Source organism: Larimichthys crocea, chromosome VII, assembly GCF_000972845.2.
Source record: "Larimichthys crocea isolate SSNF chromosome VII, L_crocea_2.0, whole genome shotgun sequence".
NCBI lineage: Eukaryota > Metazoa > Chordata > Actinopteri > Sciaenidae > Larimichthys > Larimichthys crocea.
This window is the reverse complement of record NC_040017.1, coordinates 28,357,822-28,380,796: the sequence shown is the minus strand read 5'-3', so window position 1 is coordinate 28,380,796 and position 22,975 is coordinate 28,357,822. Positions and strand designations below refer to the sequence as shown.

The window sequence follows — 22,975 nt, the reverse complement described above, 5'->3', positions numbered from 1 at the left end:
GAGATTAAAATCACTCAGCGCTCCGTCAGGCGTTCCTTCGTTTGGTCTGAAGGTTGAATTTGTGTTTTTTCTTCCGATGAAGCGACGACGTGAAATTAGAAAATGACGTGAATTAAACTCTGACGTGATCTTAACGAGGTGACGGGACGTCAGTGAAGCTCGTTAATGATCTCCAGACGATCTGGACCACCGAGATACGAACACATCTCGTGATCATAAGTCGACTCCTTAAACACAGTTATGTAATCTGTCAGTAACTCGGCTCGGTCAGCGGTCACGTTAGCAAACAATTCAAATGCATCGTCTGCGTACGGAGAAACATTTCACACTTTAAAAGTCAGAGCTCGGTCGAGTTGGGGTTCAAATAAAAAAGTAAAAATGTATCGCAGCGTAAAATTTAGAGAAAAGACTTTGTTTACTTTTAAAAACTTGAAAAAATGTAAATATATGACATAATGTAACGTAAGGTGAAGTCACTTAAAGGTTCAGTGTGTAAGATTTGGGAGTATCAGTTGGCAGCAATGGAATTCAATATGTATTAGTATGTTTCCATTAGTGTATAATCACCTGAAAATGAGCCTTTATATCTACAGACAAACCAAACTCTGATCTCGATATGCAGCTTTGCTTTTAAAGTCGACTTTACAGTCGAACGGGGAAATTTCTTTGGTTGCAATCCATAACTTCTCCGCTAGGTGCCATTAAATCCTACACACTGGACCTTTAATTTAATTTAATTTAATATAATATAATATAAGCTAAAGTAAGGTAATATAAACGTAACTTAAGGTGAGGACACACACACAGGTGTTTGTGGTGTTAGCTGAGGAGCTATTTAAAGATAAACACAGTTTAATGGATGAAGTCGTGTTTTCCTGCAGGACTGACTTCTTGTTTCTCTTGTTGGTCAGATATTAGACACAGTTAAATCTGTGTGTAGAGAATGAAGGGAAACCTGTGACCTGTGATTCACTGAAGTCGTCTCTGACGTGAGATTGAGCCTCATTTTCCTCAAATTCAGACTTGATGGAGATTTCAGGAAACCTTGATAACACGACTACAAAGATGTAAACACCAGATGTTTGGTAACAGGCCTGCTGAAGGTCTTGAAGGGTCAGCGGGTCGAATCTTTCTGGCCTTGAATCTTGAAGATTCACTTGTTCGGTGCTGACATCGACTGACTTCTTTGTGTTTTGGACCGTTGGTTGGACAGAACAGGTGATTTTTAAAAGACCAAACGATGAAACAAACAACCAGCAGACGATTTGATATTGAAAATAATAGTTTGCTGCAGCTCTGTGCTGAGATTTGGCTCGAGTCCGTCCACGTTTACGCCAACATCTGCACGTCTCCCTGCTGGAGAGCTGGAAAAGACAAAGCTGGAGCCCAGCGAGACGACGTGGGGAACGGTTTAGACGCGGCACAGCAGATATGAAGAGATTATTTGACCGGCAAATAAAAAAAACCCTCTGCTGGAAAGACTTAGGAGATAACATCAAATCGGTATTAAGCTACACAGGCAGATACTGTGGCTGTGGATGAAATATTTAGCCGGCTTTCCAAATCGTCCCCCCCTCTTCGCTCTGCATGTGTGTTTCCCCCCCAGATCCTACCCAGCATGCCTGTTCGCTGTGGAAAACAGGGTCAGGCCGGAGAAAAAAGAGAAAGAGAAAGAGAGCACATGATGGGCAGATAAAGGCTTGTCTGTGTCTGAGCGAGGAGGATGAGAGGAGGAGGTGGAGGAGGAGGAGGGCAGCGCGATGAAGGGGCCTCTCTGTTGAAGGAGGGAGTCGCGGCTCTATAGAAGGCTCCCATGGCGGACAGAAACAAGGCATTTAGTCTGCGAGCCGGCCTCGGTAACGCCATAATAGGCTCTTATAATGATGCCACCACGGACAGAGAGGAGGGAAAAACACAGAATGTCCCTTTAAACCGGAGGCTTGTTATGAGGAATGTCTATAGTGTGACGGAGGTGGATGATTGGTTGGAACAAGAGGAAGTCTGATGTGGGTGAGAGGCCTGAACATGGAGGCTCTGAGTTCATAACTCGGACACGTTCAGCACAGCATGTGTTCAAAGATCTAAACTGTGTTTCCAGTTTGGTGGCCTGCATGCAGATAATGCCGAGTTAGCGGTCCGGCTGTGATGATTGGAAGCTGCACGTTGAGTTTAGTCGGTCCGATTAGAACAAACTTGAGATGGATGGTTCAGGTTGTTGCATTGAATGATCTGAAATTTCAACCCTGTCGTCCATAAATCTAATTTGCAGCAGCAAACAGGTTTGGAAGGACATGCAAGGCCTTGTGGATTACAGCTTTTATCAACATAACTTCATTAACGAATCACAGAACGGTCAAACTGCCAGAACGGACAGCTTGGTCAGCGGTCCAACACCTCTGACTTCAGTTCTTGACATGGAGGGCTCTGCCTTCAAGTTTGCAACAGTTACTATGCAAAGATCATTTCTCATCATCAAGTCACTGATGACTTTTGGTTTCACATGGACATTAACAGTAACGTACAGAAACAAATCAAGTGTCTTCTGGGTGAGGGTCTCGTATTTGTTTGAGAAAACTGGAAATGACACGACTGGGCGACGTTTCTTTGTTTTCCTGACCCTGAATGCTGCTGCTCAGGCGCTCGCAGCACTTCAGTCACACAAAGCGATCATGTTCATGGGGACATTTGTCAGAAGGTGTTGGACATAGTTTGTGTCAGTAGATTTCTTCTGTACACCTGGATGTAAATGTTGGAACGAACCAAAACTGTGGGGGGAGGAGGTTTATGAGTATACCATGTCTGAGTGAACCAGTGTCTTTTTCTTTGTTGCTTTTTGTTTTGTGGAAAGATTTCTCAGCAAACATCGTGGCAGTAACATAACTGCTGTATTTCCAGGATGGAAACTAGCCGAAGGTTTCTGTTGGTTTGCTGGGAACTTCTTCTCTTGGGATCGTGAGGATTTAAGTGTTGGGCCTGAAACTATTTAGTGAAAGAGAATTATTTTGGTTTCAAAGAACACAATCCTTAATTTGGAGGCAGAAACTCGTGTACAGTTTCAATAATGTGATTTAGGAGTAAGCTGATTGTTGGAGAAGGAGTGCACAGTTGGAAGGTGGATTTTTTGGAAACAGAAAATGGTGGAGGTTCAGTCAGCAGGAGTTTTTGGGTCCATGATGCATTTCTGGTTCCAGTCGCCCACACTTCCAACCGTGCGGCCAATTTCAAACTGTAAATAATGTGTTTTGGTTTTGGAGGTGTTCCTGCAGCAGCTTTAGTCAGAACTGAGCTGGACCAACAGCACGTCATTATTTAGCTTTAAATAAATGGATCGAACATCCAACCATCATCAGTCTGTTTAAACCGATACAGAGCGGTGCTTCATGCTGAATGAGGTTTGGTTTTGTTTGAAACATTGAAACGATGTTTTAAGGTTGATTAGATTTTTCTGCATCTGAACGTTCACGTCACAAAGACAAATAATAAATCCCAGTTGCTCTGCGTCCAAACGTTCAGAGTATCCAGATGAAGCAGTGCGGTGACGTCTGGGAGCCAAAACAGAAACTTCTACACTTTTCATCCAGACGACCAAAGTAAACCAAAGTCCCGAGGCTCCCTCTGCCTCTACATTACCAAGAAGAATTATTATTAGGCCGTGATGGGTTTGTTGCCTCCAGCTACAGCACAGATAGTCATGGAGAAACAAATATAAAACTCTATTAAATGGCTTCCTGAGACAAACTCCTGCCGCTCTGAGGTCTCTGGCTTTCATAACCTGTGTTTGTTCTGCAGATTCTCATTAAAGAAATATGAGGACACCTGCATGGACGCCTGATTGAAGATATTCAGATTTCACTAATGAGTAGACTTGATGTTAAACTGTCCAAAGTTAAAGCAGCACCCGGTGGGATATGAATTTAGTTTGTTCTTTGTTTCTTTTCCTGACGTCACCTGCTCAGGTTCTGAAGTTTTTGGTTTCCAGTTCTGGTTCTTTCCTTCTTGTACTTGTTGTGGATGTTCAGCATCTTTGGTAAAACCATAACTGTGTCTCAGTTTGGATGCTTCAGTTCGATGTGTACTTCCTGAGGTAGTGCGCTAATTTGGGCAGGGTAATATTGTGCAGACGATGCGCACTTATGGAAATTATGAAATTGCAACAAGTCGGAGGATTAGCTCCAACATTTGACTGCCAAAATAGAAATATAAAACATATGTACAACTTTTGTATATTGCAGTATTCAGCACAACCTCGCCGTCAGCTACGTATCCAAAATGAAGACCACTAAGGTCGACCGTTCCATTCCACTTTGACTTAACAGTTGTGACACAGCATCCGTCTTGGTTCAGTATCGCTGGATGAACTTCACAAGGCTTTGCATCTGCACAATGTCAACCAAAGCCCAGTCTGTGGATCAATCCGGCTACAATCCATCAAGTTGTTGCAGATAATTCACTATTTGGCTACAAAGGGCACGAAACACCAATAACTTTACGCGTGTGAAGTGACTATTGGATCAGTGACGCGGTGCCATGCAGCCCAGACAACACAAGTACAGCTGTTTGGATTACTGCTCAGCTTGTTGTGCTAACCTCAGACGTGGTGTTGGCAGGTAAAGGTGTGTCTGTTTCTCGGACCGACGGGCTCTGGGTGGTTGTTGTCCTCACATGTGAACCTGTGTGAGCTTTGCGTGCGCTCCCTCCTGATCCCTCTGATGGATTTAACAGGCTTAAAATCAAGTGTCATGCAGGGAGCAAACATTATTGATCCCTGCGGGGAAATCCTCTTTTTCTTTCTTGACCCTTCTACGCTCGGAGGTCGGAGGTCAAGGTCAGCTGCCGAGCAGGACCACAGCCGACAGGTTCGTGGGTTTTCTCGGCATGGACGGCGGTGCAGGTGGTTGTCGAGCTGAAGGACAGTTTCTCTAGCGTTGCATCATCCTGCAGTCCTGCAGGTCCTTAAAGGGACAATCTGAGATTTAAACTGTTGGTGTTTGAGCAGCGGAGGCGTGCTTCTCTTCATAGTAAGGATTTCCCCTGTGTGGGTCAGCTCGCCTCCCTCTCCATGAGGAGCCTTAAGCAGCTTTCACTGTTTACTCTGAGTCAGGTTATTTTTGCCGGCTCAGGTTCACTCATCTCAGGTGTTGATTGCTGAAGATTTCACACCGTGGACGTATTTCAACAGCGGTGCGTTGTCATGGCATCAGTCGTACCTGTAGCATGTGTTTAGCAGAGGTTTATTTGAAGCAGGCTGCTGGATTTGTTTGTGTTTGGTCCCAGGTCCGACCATGTTCATGACACACAAATCCACAAGTCCTGTTTTTATCAGGCCACAAACCTCCTGACTGCAGCTTCAGAGAAGCTCGAGCAGATGATTTATTTGTCTGTTCCTCTTTTAGCCTCCATGAAATGACAATACATCACATTCCTTCGATGCCCGTGCGTTATTATTATAAAAGTCTTTTCAGTCAAATCTTTAGAAATCCTCCAGAACTGCCGAGCCGAGTCTTTCTTTCTCTCGCAGCAGAGGAATAATGAACAAACACTCGCTGTGAAGCAGCTCACACAAATCTTGCTCAACGTTTTTTTTTTTGTGTGGAAATAAATGGACCTGAACAACGTCGCACATGAAAGCCTTTTCAGAGCACTCGGCCTCCCTCCACCCGAACCCTCGCTCCTGATGCAAAACTACGACAGCGGCGATAATTAGAGAATTGTATTTTGAAAATATAGGTCTGCATGGTAATGAGGGCACAACGTTTAGAGAGCTGCGAGGAGACGACGAGTGGCTTCGAGGCAAAAAGAAATATTACTGTAGATTAAACAGATCACATGCACACACACTGGTAAGCCTCCGCGGGGCCGTGACATCTGCACAAATGAAATAACAGCAACTTATTCAGCCACTAAACAACGAACACAGGGAGCAACAATGTGCACGTTTACACCCCCCGTTCATCTGCCCGTTATCTCAACAATTAAATGATAAATCAGTCTGGATTGATTCTGATGTTGGAGAAGGTGAAAAACCCACAAACCCATGAACAGATCGTTCATATCCCACCAGACTTTGAGTTTTGTTGCTTCATGTAGCTGCACGTTTTTCCGATCAGTCATCACAGTAAACTCTGTGTAATGTAATGTACCAAGTTTACTACTCCAGCAAGTCCGAGCCTCAGCAACAGACGATTTCCAGTCCGAGGACGTTAAATGTGGTACAGTCAGGACGGGACCAATCAGCTCCGTCGGCCTTTAGACATAAAGAGACGACTTGTTTCAGACAGAGGATGAACTGATGAACATCCAGAACCAGAAGCTTCCAACACCGACATTTTTACAATGCTGGTGCTGAGGGCGAGATGTGTCCGACCACCCGGGTACTCACAGTGTCGAGTGTAAGTCTGAAAGTCTGCGAACGAAGACGCCGTCAGACTGAGAATATTTACATTTACATTTCTACATCTGCATGAGTGTCTGAGCAGACTGTCGTATAAACTACATTTATTCATAAGAATGAAACCAGAGGGAGGTTGTGGACATCAGAGACAAAGCCCTGAATGGAGAGACTGTCAGAGACAGGCTGAGCGATGTGTCGTCCCGTGGGCTGAATCCAGTTTAAATTGGCTGCTCTCCGAGCTCTGGATTAGACCTGAGCTTAATACCTTTACACTAAAAGGCCTGTCCGTTCCCTCTGAGGGCAATCTGCTGCAGGAACACAGCAGCAGCTTTAATCCAGCGCTACAACAACAACAACAACAAGAGTTTATCTGGTTGAAGCTCGCCGGGCGGATCACACGTACTCACTCCAACGCTTCGTAAAAATCAACGTGAAAAATGAAACTGTGCAAACACGGAGCAGCCGAGGATTAGACGGATGATTCAGTTAAAGAAGAAGCAGCTCGAGCTGTACTCGAGTATTAAAATCAGACTCCTAGCCAATCAGGAGTTTGACACTTTGTTTGTGGCTTGTTCTGATTGGCTCACAGTCAGACTGTGTATGGTGTCCGGAAAGGACCAAATTTAACAGCAGGAACAAAGTAATCAGACTTCATGTGGTAATTAAAGCGATCAAACATGTATTTTAACGTGTGATGCAGTGAGAGCAGCTCATGCTGGAATAACTTTGTGCTTAAAGCAGCGACAGAACAGATGAAATGTTGCTGCAGCTTCACGGCGGCAAGGCAACAGTGCAGAACGTATTTCTGCAGATATCATTACGCCGACAGCTGCTGCTGCTCGCGAGCTTCAATCCTCCAAATGAACGCTGTGCAGCAGGTTTGGAGATGTGGACTCTGTATCAGCAGGAGCTGCTGGAGGATCAGCGAGGCCGTCTGAGAACAGGATTTCTCTAAAACCTTTTTGAACAGATCTCGATGGAATCTGGCAGACCGCTTGGCCGCGAGCCGACGAAGCATTGATTTGATTTTATAGTGTTTGGAATTTGTTGTGTAGCTCTGAAAGTAAAAGAGGCTTTAGCTTCAGTCTGAAGAAATAATAATAAAGTGTCGGCTGGGATCGGTTTGTCTCTCAGCCAGACGTCTGCAAGTCTGAAGTTTAAGACGATGAGATGCATCTCCACACTTTGTTTTACTGTACGAGCACAGACGGTCTGGAAACGGTCCGTCCTGTGAGTCAGGTCTCTGGTCCGGTTCAGGTCAAACATCTTTGGACTGTTTCTGTTCTGAGCAGAGGATAGTCAGTCATTCTCCTCCTGGCTGCATCCCTGATCTCTCTGCAGACTTCAGTCTTTGTCAGTCTTTGTCAGTCTTTGTCAGTCTTTGTCGTCTCCACACAGTGGACTGTACAAACAGAGATAACAGAGCCCGCTGTGGGACGGCCTCTCTTGGATGACATTCATGGTGCTGCACTCGATGACGTCTCGGCTCCTTGTTCAGAGGCTCCACACTGAGGTAACATTAGCCTCCTGCCTGGATCTACCTGTGCTGTCAGGCTCAGGTGACGTCGTATAAAAGTCACATTCAGAGGGTCGAACAAACCAAGAGACGATCTTAAGATCTTAATTAAACCTGGCCGAGCAGTTTTTAGGGTTAACCCCAACTAGTGCAACTTTATTTTGAAAGTCTAACCAGACGTGGATAACTGAGGTGTATCTGCAGCGTCTTAATTTGAAGTGACGCCGTGTCACAGAGGCTACGTCGCCCTGGAAACACAGATTTCCATCACGTGTCCGTGTGCTGTGAACAGCCTGATGAGTTCATGAACCGTACGAATGAATGCGGCTCGGACACGGTTTCCCGCCCCTGCTTTAGCCTCCGTCTGAAAGGTCACAGGTTCAAGTCCCACTGTGTCCCGCTGTCCTGGGGCGTGAGGCTGAGCGTCTAGCAGCTCTTTATCACCGTAACTCCGTCAGGCTGTAACGTGAAGTGTGAACGCTCTCGCCGGACCGGAGCGATTTTTCCTGCAGGCGTGATTTGATTTAATGTGACGGATGGTTTTTATTAGGAAACGCTGCAGACTCACGGCTCCGTACTTCAAACTCTATACATCACCTGAAATGTCACCTTCACTGCTATTTTCATACATTACGCTCTGTAAAATGTTTCATACGATCCACAGACGTTTGAAGCTGGTTCATCTTCCTGACCTCGGTGTTTCCGTGTGTTCTGATCAGGACGACGTGCTGAAGCTCTGTGTCACCGTCATGCTGACAACCCGCTGATTGTCAGTTTGGACTCAGATTAATGAAAAGTGTCTTGTTTGTGAGCAGCGTGGCTGTCAGACATTTTGCTTAACTTGCAGTAAAAGCTAACGACATTATGACAGCAGCAGCAGGACGGAGGTCAGACACACGGTTACATCGAGCCTTCGTCTCGAGGGGAAAAGTCACTGTGGCTCCAAATGTGAGAAACTGATCGCTGTGCATTGCAGCGACCGAACACAACGTCCAGACCAGCAGTGAGCAGTGTAACGGGCTTTCATCACTTATAGCAAACACTGGTTGAAAATGGGCCGAGCCTCGTGGCTATCGGACTCATTCCTCAGAGCTCATACTGATGATCTGCTCATGATTTGTTGCAATATATCTGACGTTCTCTGGCAAAGACCTTCCACAGAGAGAACCAGGGTTCAAATTAAACAAACTGAGGTCACAGGTCAGTGTTTCGAGTATGAATCCTGAACTCGAGGGGAGATATTAAGTAATTCAAGGGTATGACTTATTAAACTGGAGCGAGTAAATATTAAGTGCATGAAAATGGCTCATTTCACCAACACAAAACTTCCTCCTGATTCTTAACAACCACTCCTTCACCTTCACACGGCAGCTCGAGCAGGACGAGGCTTTCAGGCTTCAATCTGCAACACAAAGGGTTAATCCGAGGACGCACACTGTGTGTGTGTGTGTGTGGATGTAAATGAGTTGAGGAGGCAGGGAAGGTGTGAAGAGGAAGGCTATTATCACAGTGTGAAGAGGGGAAACGCTCCGCTGACCCCCCATTGACCCCCATTACAGCGCCATTAACTACTCGTCATCACAAAGTGGAAACTTGTTTCTGCATCACGCAGAACTTCCCAACAGAACCAGAGCGTGGTATCATCTGCCTGTTTAAAGAGACGTTACGTAGAATACATTTGTGATTTGTCCCCAGCAGCAGCTGATCTCACTGCCTAGTCCAGCAGCAGTCAGCCCAGAACCAGAACCAGAACCTACAGCAGCAGCTGATATCGCTGCCTAGTCCAGCAGCAGTCAGCCCAGCTCGGCGTCTGTCTTTCAGCCTTTTATTTCACCAAGCTCTCACCAACCACTAAAAGTCAGTCCCACATTTACTCTGTCTTGTCTTGTCCTGGGTGGACACCATCATCCAGACTGTAAGTTGTCAGTTCAGCAGCTAACGTGATCCATGGTACTAACTTATGTGTTGTCCAGCTCCTGTTCTGGCACGACACAAGCATTTACAAGTTGAATTTAACGAGCAGCTGCCCAAATAAAGGTTGGAGGAGGGTTTGTTGTGTTGTTCAGGACATTTCAGATTGAATCGTTGTTCAGTAAAACATTTTAAGTTTTCATAGAGCAAGAAGACGTTTAGTTTGTTAAGTTTGGTTTAGGATCTCTAAGACTAAGACTAAGACTCTGTTGTGTTTGATTTAGTTTTGGCACTCAGTTTTTTCAGGCTGGCGTTTGTTGTCGAGCTAAAATAACGTTCACGTTTCTGGAGCCAAAGACAGAACTGAGCCAACAGGTGTCCGTCCCGTCGTCTTCATTAACACATCACGTTATTTTTCACGTTTCACATTTTATCAGTCTCACACAGCTGAAACATTCAGTGCCTGCAGGAGTTAGTAGTAACCTGTCCCCCAGAAAACAGCCTCTGTCTGGGCAGTGAGAGCCGAGTCTGTCCCTGTGTTCACTGATGATGTGGATCCCCGCCAAAATAAAATCAAAGTAAAGACGTCTGTAACTGAAACTATCTACAGTACAAAGACCGGGACTTTAATGTGTTTGGCGCTCTGCGGTTGTTGCCTGTGTCGTTGCTCTGGTTGCATTCGGTATGACATCATTATCCGGACCTCCCGCGTCCCTGCTAAGTGTTAAAACTGCAGCAGTTGTTACTTTTTCGGTGCAGCAGTTTGGACCAGAGCTGCAGGACTGCAGATCGATGGTTCTGACTGAACCCGGTTCAGCATCAGTGACGCGGCGTGTCCTTGGTTTTTTAAGTTTTAAATGAGGTTACGGGAGTGTGTGATCGGTTATAGAACGAGAGAATGAGACACAGAGAAAGGTCAGAAACAGAGAGAGAGGGAGGTGAATGAGAGAAAGACATGAAGAGAGCGAGAGACGAGACAGAAGAAGGGATGGTGAAGGAAGTGAAAGAGAGGAGAGGTAAACGAGGGCAAGAGATGCTGACGAGAAGAGACAGAGAAGGGGAAAAGCCAGACAGACGGAGGTAAAGAAAGACAGACGAATCAAAACAGAGAGGACGATTCACAATCAGCCCATGTCTGCACCCCTCCTCCTCCATCCTCTCCTCCCTCCCTCCATTTTGTCGTCCTCCTCTGTCTGATGCTGTTCCAACACCTCGGGGCTTCAGCCTCACATCCAGCATCCGACACTGACGCTGCTGCAGCGTGGAAATAAAGACAAACTGAAATAAAGACGAACTGAAATAAAGACAAACTGAAATAAAGACGAACTGAAACAAAGACGTCGTCTCGTGAGGCTGAACGAGCCTCAAACATGAAGAAAAAAAAAACGCGTTTAAAGCCACAACGTTGATTTTTATTCGCGTGTCGCCGTCGGATTCATCCGTAAATCCTCGTTTAACGACGATGAACCAGTAAAAACTGCAGATCCTCTAATGTCCACTTGAGGCCGGCTCCAGAAGTCACGCTCTTAGAAAACCACGTGAGGCATCACAAAGGTGAAACCAAACCATATAATCCAAAACACTTTCAGCCTGAAGGCCCCCAGAGAAATCAGAATTTAATCCATTCAGTCCGATAATGTTTGTAGAGTCTAGAAGAGACACGACTGAATCATTTCATCACGTTTTAAGTTGGTGGAGCGTTAAACAAGAAGTTAGAGCCACGCACTGCCGAAGCATGTGCCAAAGATCCCGGTCGTTTTATTCCCGTAAATCAATCGTAAACCATCCCCCAGCAACTTTCCAGAACGTCATTTAATCGTGGAAGTCGGTGTCGTACTCGTCATATGTGTAGTCGTACACATCCTCGGTGCAGAGTTGATCATAGTTGACATGACCGTGATGAACGGTTCCTTTCTGAGGATCACGCTGCCCGAGCTTCAGTCATACATCTGGTAGTCGACCATGAGTTCAGCTCCTTGGACGTTCTCTCACGTTCCTGGTTTGGCTTTTGTTGTGTAGCCTGACATCCCTGTGCATAATCCTCAGACTGAGTTCGATACATGAAGTCTGTGACGTTCTCAACAGTCAAAGATCAGATTGATCCTCGCCATGAAACCTTTGAGTTGCACAATCCTGTATCACAGTAACATGAAGCAACGCTCAGTGTTTGTTGTCTGATAAACCTTCAACTCATGAGACAACATATCCTTTAAAAACAGTGTGTTTGTCTTTGTGCTCATGCATAGGAAGGTTAGACACAGGTAGACATCAGGTTGCTGGCAACTTGCTGCTGAATATTACGTCAAGCAAACTGTTGGAGCTGTGATGACGGTTGTTGGGCGTCTGCAGCTGAATTATCATCAAAATAATTCCCGTGTACTCTCTCTGACCTCCTCTGTTCCCTCCTGTGTTGTTCAGAGTGTCTGCAGGACCTTGAAGGATCTTTAAAAATATACGAAACTGACTCATGACATCTTAAAAATCTTTGTTTATTCATTATTAAGTCAACTAATGTGAGTTTGAAACCAAATGTTACGAATCTTGACAAGCTTTTTGTCCAGCTGGGACTCGTATTTCTCAGATATTTTCTGGACATTTTTTAAAAAGTTTGATATTATGTTAATATTGATTTTATTTCAAAGCAGCAGTGAGCTCAGATTGTCCAATTTAATAGCACTAAGACAATCTGTAAATATAAAGTCTTTTTTAAACAAACTGGACCCGTCCTGATGAGGCCGTCAGCCTCTAATGGTTTCATATTCTGTATTTTACTCTGCGGCACAAACCAAACCAACATCCCTCCTCTGGATTCAAGGTCACATCAGTGCCATGACGAGTCTGAAGTCACGAGGGGATGAAATGCATGCTGAGCGTGTAATTATGAATCTTCTTAACTCTTAACGAGCTCACTCTTTGGACGTCTGCATGAATTCTATTTAAGGCCCCTCGTGGACTCGATGAATTGTAAATTTGGATAGTTCGACTCAATCACGTCTTCCAGGGAAACTGTTCAATCTTTACACGACCGTGTGAAACTGCATCAGTGTGACACAGTTATCAGGCAGAGGAAAGACCGCAGACTGACTAAAACCTGGACGTAGTCTCCGTGACGTCCCCGCAGACTGTCTAAAACCTGGACGTAGTCTCTGTGACGTCCCCACAGACTGTCTAAAACCTGGACGTAGTCTCCGTGAGCCTGGCTGCTGTTGAAGCAGTCAAACAGTCGGTCAGTCGTGTTACAGCATGGTGAGGTGATTTGAAGCATGTGATGTGTGTTTACACCCCGCTCTCTCTCCGTCTGTCTGTCTGTGTTCTCCTCCCTCGCTCGCCTCCTTCTCCTCCACTGTGATTGTTTCTCCTCCTCAGTCTGCAGCCTCCTCCTCCTCCTCCTCCTCCTCCTCCTCCTCCTCCTCTCCGTCAGTCTGACTCACTCTTTTCTCTCTCCTCGTCCTCTGAGAGCGAGCGACTGTGTTTTTCACTAAACGTCTGGACTCGCAGCTGAAAGTCGGTTACTCCACATCAGCGTGTGACTCACACATTTCATTGATCTGCTTATTCATTCATTAAATTCTCCAAAGGTGCTACGAAGCGAGCCGTGTTTAAAGGAGACGTCTGAGCAGGTTTTTCCAGAGACAGAAAACAGCAACAGATCCATCTGCAACCTGAAGATGCAAACACACTGTTGCTGCTCATATAACGACGAAGTTAACACGAGCTAACAGCAGCTACAGTTGGCAGAATACTTCACTGTCCATCAGGAAACTCCAGACCCAGGACCAAACACAACCTTGGTGGTCTGTCACTTGATGCCGTAAAGCGTTACGTACTTCTCGTGCAACACCAAATCTCTCAAACTCTTTTTAAATGTTAGCTGATAAATATTTTGAATCCTCTGAACAAACAAGAGCCAAGGTCATGATAGATCTGTCAGAAGAAGAAGAAGAAGTGTGTGTCCCACATCAAATCACACGGTGTGAATTTTGGTGTGACTGATTAGGAAACATCTTAATTGCATCGCATTTTCCGCTGAGATTCTGTATTTTGTTACACTTCGTTCCCCATTCACAGTCTAGACCAGACTAATTGAGTGTCTATGGTGTTGATTCAGACTATTAACCATCTGTGCCTCTTTCCTCCCTGTCTCTCTTTCTCTGCAGGAGTTTGGAGGGTTAGTAGGATGCTGAGTATCTTTCCTCCTCGCAACTGTTCTCCACCCTGATCTCCATGACCTGAGAGCGCCATCACAGCGGGAGGAAAGACAAACCAGAGAGAGAGAGCAAGGAAGAGAGGAAGAGGAGGGCAGAAGGCCAGGGAAGGAAGGAAGGAAGGAAGGAAGGAAGGAAGGCTTTTTTTTGTTCTTGTTTGTTTGTTGTTTTCCAAAATGGCGGCGACGGAGGCCAACGCGGCGCCGGTGGTCCAGGAAGACGGGAAAACCCCCGAGAGCAAGCCGACAGAGGCGGAGCAGCCGGCCAAAAACGCCAACGCAAACTCAGAGACTGTCAACAGCGAGGTTGTCGATAAAGATGGCAGCACTGTCAACAGCGAGGTTGTTGATAACAAAGAGACTGTGAGTAACGATACAGCGGCAGCAGAGGGAGGCGAGGAAGGAGAAGCAGCGAGCGAAGAGACGGCACCGGCCCAGAGTTCAGAAAACGCCTCCTCAGCCGAGCCCAAGACCTCGTTCCTGGACTCGTTCCTCAACAAGAGCGGCCTGGGGAAAGTGATGGGAGGACGGAAGAAGAAAGAGCACAGCACAGCCGCCGGAGAGGAGAACGCCGCTGAAGGAGGCGAGAAAGAGGGTGAGAAAGGAGCTGAGGAGGCTGCAGAGGGAGCAGAGGGAGGTGCAGAAGGAGAAGCAGCAATAGAGAAAGCTCCAGAAAATGGCGAGAAGGAGGAGGAGAAGAAGGCGGAGAAGGGCAAAGGGGCAGAGTCCAAATCCACAGTTCGAGATCTGATCAGGAAGCCGGTGGCGAGGATCTTCTCCCATCGCAGCACCGACAAGAAGGACGGTGGCGCCGCAGAACCCCAGAAACCAATAAAGGTTCGGTCCAAGTCCCTGGACCGGCTGGAAGATCCTGAAGCACTTAACACCACTGCAGAGTCGACCATAGAGGAGGGAGGAGCAGCAGGCGGAGCAGAGGGAGGTGCAGAAGAAGGTGCAGAAGGTGAACAGAAAGCCTCGACTTCGGCAACCACCAAGCACATGAAGCGCTGGCACTCCTTCAAGAAGATCATGGCTCAGAAGGGGCACAAAAAGAGCTCGGCAGGAGTAGAGGAAGGCAAGGAGGAGGGTGTAGATGGAGAAGGAGGAGGTGGAGACTCCTCCACGCTGGACTCAAAGGAGTCGGGGCAGAAGAGGTGGAAGCTGAAACGCTCCTGGACCTTCCAGGGCCTGAAGAGGGACCCATCCATGGTGGGCATCAGCGGCAAGGCCAAGGGCTCCGACAAAGAGTCGGGAGACGTGAAGCCAGAGGAGGCTGCAAGTGTGGAAGAAGGAGAGGAGGCTAAAGAAGGAGGATCAGAGGAGGGCAAGACAGAGGGAGGCGAGGACAAGGAGAAAGCTGAGGCAGGCGAGGAGGAGAAGGCAGCAGGAGGCGGGACGGTGACGCAACACGCCAATGAGATCTGGACCTCCTTCAAGAAGCGAGTCATCCCCAAGTCCAAACGCACCAACACAGAGTCCGCCCCCAGTGGCGAGGAGGACGCAACTGCAGCTGTCACTTCAGGTAAGAGGATGAACCGATAATCCCCCCTCCACATCTACACCCTTTAGAGAGGGCATGACTCGGACAGGTACACCGGTATCACATCGATCAACAAGAGCAGAACATGTAGAACAAAACCATGCACATGTATTCAAGCCCAGTTTGACGAGGTTCAACGTGGACAACATTAACACCGTGTCCCTGTCCAGGGACCCGACAGCAGCTGGCGCCTTGCTAATTCTGGGGGAGGTAATGTAATTGAACATTCTCCCCAAATAAAATATTCAACATCTGATGTGAAATTCAAATCACAGCCGAGCTTCAGTCAACAGTAAAGACTAAATTTAACTAACCGTCTGCCCGCGGCTGCATAAAGAACCCTGGGCTCGTGGTAATTTGGTTTTTACTGAACGGAGGACGTTAGTTTAAACAGCGATAAATGAGATGAGATAAATGTTGATTATGTAGCACTGTCGCATTGGTATTTTAAATCCAAATGTAACTACAGAGGAACGTTGAACCTCCAGCACCTAAAGAGCTGGATCATCTCCAAAGAGTTCAGCCCAGCATGCTGTTTACTTCCTCACTGTTCAAACTGAACAGAACCTCTGACCCAGCAGTGTCCAGTCCAACAGTGAACACAGCGACAGAACCTCTGACCCAGCAGTGTCCAGTCTTAACAGTGAACACAGCGACAGAACCTCTGAACCGGCAGTGTCCAGTCTAACAGTGAACACAGCGACAGAACCTCTGAACCGGCAGGGTCCAGTCTAACAGTGAACACAGCAGCCTATCAGGTGGTTTTCTTGGTTTGGCTCTTGCGTGATCCATCATAAAGTCTGTAAATCACCTCGGTAGTGTAACGTTATTCGCTGTTGGTCTCAGAGGCTCTGCTCGAACCCGGTCTGGTCCAGCTGCTGAGCCCGGTTCTGTTGCCTGCTAATGACTCAGTTAGCGATGTGATAAAAACACTAACCCTGAACTCTTTCCTTCTCTCCAGGTGAGGAGGGAGCAGCCGAGGAGGGCAAAGACGGCAAGTCCGCCAAGACCAAGCGCTCGCATTTCGGTCGTGCGGTTTCCCTGAAGAACTTCATCATGCGGAAGGGCAAATCCACCAGCGTGGACATGGGTGAGGGCGCCAAGGAAGAAGAGGAGGCCACGGAGGGAGGAGAAGCAACGGAGGGAGGAGAAGCAACGGAGGGAGGAGAAGCAGCGGAGGAAGGGGGCGCCGATGGCGAAGCTGCTACAACAAGTGAGGAGTCCAATGACAAAGATGCAGTGGCAAGCGAGAAGACGGAGGAGGCAGCGGAGAACGGAGGGGAGGCGGCGAAGGAGGCAGAGAAGACGCCGGCTGAAGCTCCGGTGACCAACGGGGAGAACGGCTGCTCCAACGGTACGGCGGAGGAGCACGCCACACACAATCACCAGGAGGAGGAGAAGACGACAGGGGGCAGCCCCGTGAAGAAGACCAAGGAGGCGGGGCCGAAAGACGAGGCCAACGCCAAGATCATCAACGCCACAGCAGCTGTGAACAGCGGTGAGTTAGAGCACGCCGACCAGGACTCTGATGAGCCACAAAACAGCAGCAGCAGCAACAAAGAAGGAGAAACTAACAACAGACAGCAACTAACTACTGTTAGCACCACACCAGATACAACCAGCTGCCAGCAAACGCAGCTCGCACTAACCATTAGCAGGGTGGAGGAGGAGGAGGAGGAGGAGGAGGAGGGAGGGGAGGCTCCAGAAAATGGAGGCTGTCCTGACGGTGCAGAGTCAGAGAGGGAGGAGGAGGTGGAGGATGAGGATGAGGAGGAGGAGGAGGAGATGAGGAAGAGGGATCTCCGAGACGCAGCAGTGGCCATCGTTCAAAACGTGATGTCAGCAGCGACTGACCAATTAGAGCGGGAGCTGTGCGTCGACAACGGTCTGAACGGGTGTTACGACGCCGACGTTTAGGAACGCTCCCGCACACCGCGACGTAGATAAAGACACGATTCTGCACACACACGCATGCAAACACACGTCTTAAAGGAATCTGTGTGTAAATAAGGAGCTGGACTCGGGATGTGACGCGAACTCCATCCTGACTCCAGCTCCATGCCGAACACATGCAGACAGAAAAACTTTAGATTTTAGTAAACTCACTGTGCAGACACACGTCAGCCTTCCTGGTGATTGCATGATAACAGAGTAACACAGCAGTTCTTCCTGAATCCCTTTAAAGAAAGAGAGAGAGAAGCATTGTTTAATTTCCTGATTTCATAATGTCGAGTTCATGCACAGCCAAACAACGATAACGGGACTCAGGTGGTGACGCGGATTCCCGGGGCAGCGACGGTTGGAGGCTGACCGTCTATGAATTGTATAAAAATATAAGTAACAGTTGAAGCGCTCCGTGACGAGCTAACGACAGCCCCTGCACTCCTTTAAAAGCAGATTTGTTTGATTTTGGTTCTGGTTCTGGTCTGTTATGACCCACAGACATGAACGGATGGATGATGGAGATTAACTGTGACATCTCCAGACGTTTTTTATTTTTATTTTATTCATTTAGAGGCAGTAAAAGCTCCTCTTCTCTCTCCTTCGTACTCGTTTCTCACATGTTCCCGCCTGGGAGGTGAACCAGAAGGTGCTCTGTTCCCTCCTCCATTATTGATCAATGCCAGCATCCTCCCGTCCATTCGGGTTCAGCGCGAGGCTCGGTGTCCAGCAAACCGCCTTGCTTTGATCAAACAGCCCAACAGATGTTTGCGGAGAACGTTGCGGCCGCTGCTGTGCGGTTTGCTAAAAGTGTTTGGCTCATTGAGACATGAAGCCGGCTCTGCACATATAAATAAATATCATTTAATAGAAGATTAATCAGATACATTATCAAATGTCCATTACTCAATGAGATGCTGTCATGTCGGTGAAGTTTTATAGATCCAGAGTCAACTCTGGAAAGATCTTCCCATTCATACAAACACTGTGTGATTACGTTGATCCAATCGGATGTGACACCTTTAGAATTTTTCGTTTTCAACTTTGTACCCACCAGCACAGAAGAAGAGCACAAAAAGCTGAGACTGATTGAAACTGGTTGACGTTCATGCAGTTCTTTGGCGTTCAGACTGAAAATGCTCGAAAAACCCAACAGAGTTCTGCAGGAATCAGTCCTGAAACCCAGAAACAGTTCCCTCGTCTCCAAGTTGGTGAACATATAATACATTTTTGTGAAGCGCTTGCGTGTCGTGTTGATCCTCTTGGCTCCTAGCAATCACCCATAGACAGAAACACAACTGATAAAAACCCAGAAGGTTAGAAAAGAAAGCTGCTAACAAGTGGTTAAAAGAAACTACAGACGTCATCACACCAAACACTCAAAGCTTGGTGGTGACGTTAAAGTGCAGCTGTTGTATAGTTTGTTTATAGCCTAACTTACTTCTGCTGATTGCATTTATGCTTTGTCTTCATCTGTGAAGACAAAGCATCATGAACTCATAGGTGTCAAAGGAACCAGGGTGACGCTAATCATTGATTTATCAATTAGAACAGATTCCATTTATTTTTGCACATTTGGTCTCTCCCTCGAGTGGAAAGTCTTCCAGCTATGACTGAACGTCATTACAAAGATAATAATGTAAACTGTTGCAGACATTTGAGTCTCTTTTCTTGCAGTCTTCCATGCTAACACTGAATGAACTGCAGTGAAACCCAAAATGAATTATCTCAGGAAGACTTTGTGTTTTGGTGACACATTAATGCGATCGCCAACTTACAAAAAATGAATGCTGCAAGACTCTGCTCGTTCGTTTTGAAGAGGAGTATTTAATTCCAGTACACGGCCCAAAGAGGTTTTACCAGTGATGAATGTTATGTAACGAAACATCCATAAATGAGACTAGGGCAGTACTGCAGCATCTTAGTTTTCCATGACCGAGCTGCTGCATTGAGCCGACACGAACGTACGTACGAACCACCAAAAGCTTTTGGACCCTCGACCTTCGAGTTCTGACCTCCGTCCTCCACCCTCCGGCTGGCTGCTGGTGCTAACTAGCTGTATCTCAGATAGTTAGCTGGTTTAGCAGACATCGATAGTGTCGAGTCCATCAACGGATTAGCGTCCGAAATCAAAGTGTCACAGGCGAGCCAGATTAACCGGCCTCCTCTGTCGGTGGGCGTCGGGTTATTCGTCTTTTTAAGGTGTTGAGCACAAACACAGGTGGAGGACGATCCTCCTGTTTAACGTGATTTATGGTGTCATCAAACTGTTGTGTTGTTGTTGTTGTTGTTTGCTTTGTGTACGTCCTTAACACAATACTAACTTACACTAACCCAACACTAGAAGAGAGCAGCATCTGTACTAAACCACTAAACACACATAAACCTATAACCCTTTTTATATGACTGTTTATTATTATTATTCTTTTTCCTATTTTTTAATACATTTTTTCTGTTATCATTTACCAGACAAAAAGGCGGGAAACGTGTGAGGCTACACAAAGAGGATTAGAACTGCCGGGATTCGCTGAGCAAGGAGCTCTGACCCCAACCCACATCCCTAACTCCTCCTCCCTCCTCCCCCCTTCCTCCTTCCCTTCATCCCTCCTCCTTCCTCCCGAGTAAACGGAGTAATCACGTGTTATCAGATCACCATGGTGAGAAAGAGAGAGAGAGAGATTGAGAGAATGAGAAAGATGCAGTTCATGTAGATGAGAAGTGAGAAATAATAATCACTCAGAAAGCAATAATTCAGCCCTTCTTTCCACCCCTCCATCCCTCCCTCCATCCATCCCCTCTGTCCTCCGACACATGCATACATACGAACGTGTACATCCGGTGTTTTTATCTTTTCTTTGCTTGTCTGTGAGATTTTATATTGTCTACGAGAGAAAAGAAAAATGCAGAAATGTAAAAAATGAAAATCGAGACATTCCACCCCCTCCTTTAAACCCCACCCCCTCCTTTAAACCCCGCCCGCCCGATACCCGGACCCGAACCCATCCTCGCCGAGCTACTTAACCCCGCCCTGTCTCTGCCGGCCGACTCCTGGTTGGTGGATTTAAACGACAATAAAAAAAAAAGAAAAAAGAAAAAAAAAAGACTGTTAGTTTTATATTGACGGCCATTTTGGTTTGTAGTCCCCACCCCATCACCCTCCCACCTCCACCCCCTCTTCCACCCCCCCCCCTCCCCATCTGTCCCCGTAGATATTTGACAGTACAGCCGGACCATGTTGCTACAGTATATAAACTGCCCTGAGGACTGGCCACTTCCCAACCAACACTGCAATGTCTTCAGCTCTGTGTGTTAATGTTTTTAGACTGATATTGTGTACATGAAGAAGAATTAAAAAAAAGAAGAAAAAAACAACCATCCGATATTAAAGTCAAAAGTTTTTTTTCTTTCTTTCCTGTTTGAATTTTTCTTTCTTGTTTTATTTTCTAAAAACATCTTCTCACTGTTACCGCAGTCTGACGACGATATGCTGTAATTAAAAAAAAAGAAAAAAGACAAACATAATAATATAATAATAATAATAATGATGATGATGTTTTGTTGGTCCAAGTTTTCACATGTCCGCTAGCAAATTGTCAAGAAAAAAAATAGAACAATAAAGACTAAAATCTAACAACTAAACTGCAAGTCATTGTGGGGGTTTCTATTTTTATCTGGATGATTGGAGTGTGGGCGGGCGGGGCGGGTGGAGACTGGAGGGACGGGGCGGCCCGGGCGGGGCGGGTGGAGACTGGAGGGACGGGGCGGCCCGGGCGGGGCGGGTGGAGACTGGAGGGACGGGGCGGCCCATGCAGGGCGATATACGCTGGAACATGATTGGGCGCTCATTAATCTGGGTATCGATAATCTCATCCTTTTACGTAATGGGTGCAATAATACGAGATTTCTTTGTATTAGAGTAGATCTGTATGTATTATCTGACAGCAGACGAACGCCCATATGCCAGACACACTGTCACAGCTTAGATTTATATGTACAGTATGTGTATATTTATTAATAATATAGTTTTATATAAACTTAGGAAGAAACAGAACTTGTCGCTAAGGTTAAACCTTTTCCTGTTTCTTCTCCGCTTTAGATTTATTTATATATATACAGTGTTCAGAGAGACAACAGGAAGGTTTAAAGTAGTTTGTGTCATCTGAAATGTTGTATGAGGTACTGATCCATAGTCAATTCATTCATTAATACTACGACCTACCTGTGCTATATTCAGAGTATTTTCAGTGCTTCACCTGACGACCTTTTCCGACAGGTAACCAAACCAGTTTATCGCTCTGTCGAGTCCAGATCGTAAGAACACAGGAGTTGTTGGTCCACCGCTGCCTCGATCCTCACGTTAGTTTGGACCTGAACCCAGACTACTTGTTGTGACACAACAACAATACTGATCCAGGCCTCGGTTCACTACAACTTCCGTGCTCTGGTTGTTGAGTCTGGTTGGTTTGAAATGAGCAACGTTTGATTTAAACGCCTCAGTTCGCCTGACAGAGGTGATTCTGATGTTTTTATGTCTCATGTTTAATATTCATAAATACGAGTATTAAGACAGTAAAGTGCAAGTTGATTATCACATGTAAAGTATGAATCTGAACTGCTGCAGTCAGCGACCCTCTCAGGGTCGACGGACCACATGTTGAGACTCGCAGCAGTGATAATAACACGTCCAGCCGTCTGTGGAGTGCGTGGCGATGATAATTCCCTACTGTCAGTTGAAATCGGCAGCATACTGTCTTTGCTGTCAGGCCAAATCTCCGGGATTATGTTATTACAGCCGTAATGCCGGAGTACAGTAGCTGCAAACACACACACAGTGAAACACCGCGCTTTGTGTTTTCAAGACATTTTAACAGACAGGACGACGTGATAACGGACGCGTTGGCGTCTTCACAAAACAGCTTTGAGCAGCAGATGGAGAAACATGTCGGCATGATGACGACGTCTGAATGTCACAGGCGTCTTTAATTGGGTTACAGTTCGAGTGGAATCCATGGAAAGAGGCAGAACAGATGGATTACATGTCCGGATTATAACGTAAAGACACCAGCTGCTAAATATAGACCAGGCCTCAGTGTTTGTGGTTAAACCACATCAGAACATTTAAATTCAGACGAGTTTCTAAGTGACCGACTGACATTTAGGCTACAGCTGCTATCATTAGATCAAATTAGTGTCTGCAGATGGAGGATTCGGGGTCAAGTTTAAAGACATTTTTAAGCTCCGTGATGATGATTTAGGACTGAGATATTTAATATAAAGCTACTGCAGTACTGTCACTGGAAGTGTGCACACGTCTTTAAAGGAGAGGCATCGACATCAGACCAGAAAAATGAAACAAACAGGTTTTTTTATTCACTTTTGATTTATTAACAAACCAAACAACACGGTACTGAAGATGGAAACATCAAACTGAAGACTGAAGTCCACTGATGCAGAATCCACAACAAGTCTGTT

At 46.4% G+C, this 22,975-nt stretch overlaps 1 protein-coding gene across 2 annotated transcripts in view; it reads left to right on the top strand.

Moving 5' to 3' along the window:
* Positions 1-20,585, top strand: part of LOC113746094 (HIRA-interacting protein 3) — a 28,969-nt gene extending 8,384 nt beyond the window's left edge. For both annotated transcript variants that reach the window (XM_027280509.1, XM_027280508.1), the window contains exons 2-4: positions 13,976-15,544; positions 16,524-17,060; positions 19,973-20,585. In XM_027280509.1, coding sequence (XP_027136310.1) covers positions 14,200-15,544; positions 16,524-17,060; positions 19,973-19,995 — 1,905 coding nt within the window. In that variant the 5' untranslated portion in view covers positions 13,976-14,199 and the 3' untranslated portion in view covers positions 19,996-20,585. The remainder of the gene's footprint in view (positions 1-13,975; positions 15,545-16,523; positions 17,061-19,972) is intronic.
* Positions 20,586-22,975: the final 2,390 nt, after the last annotated feature.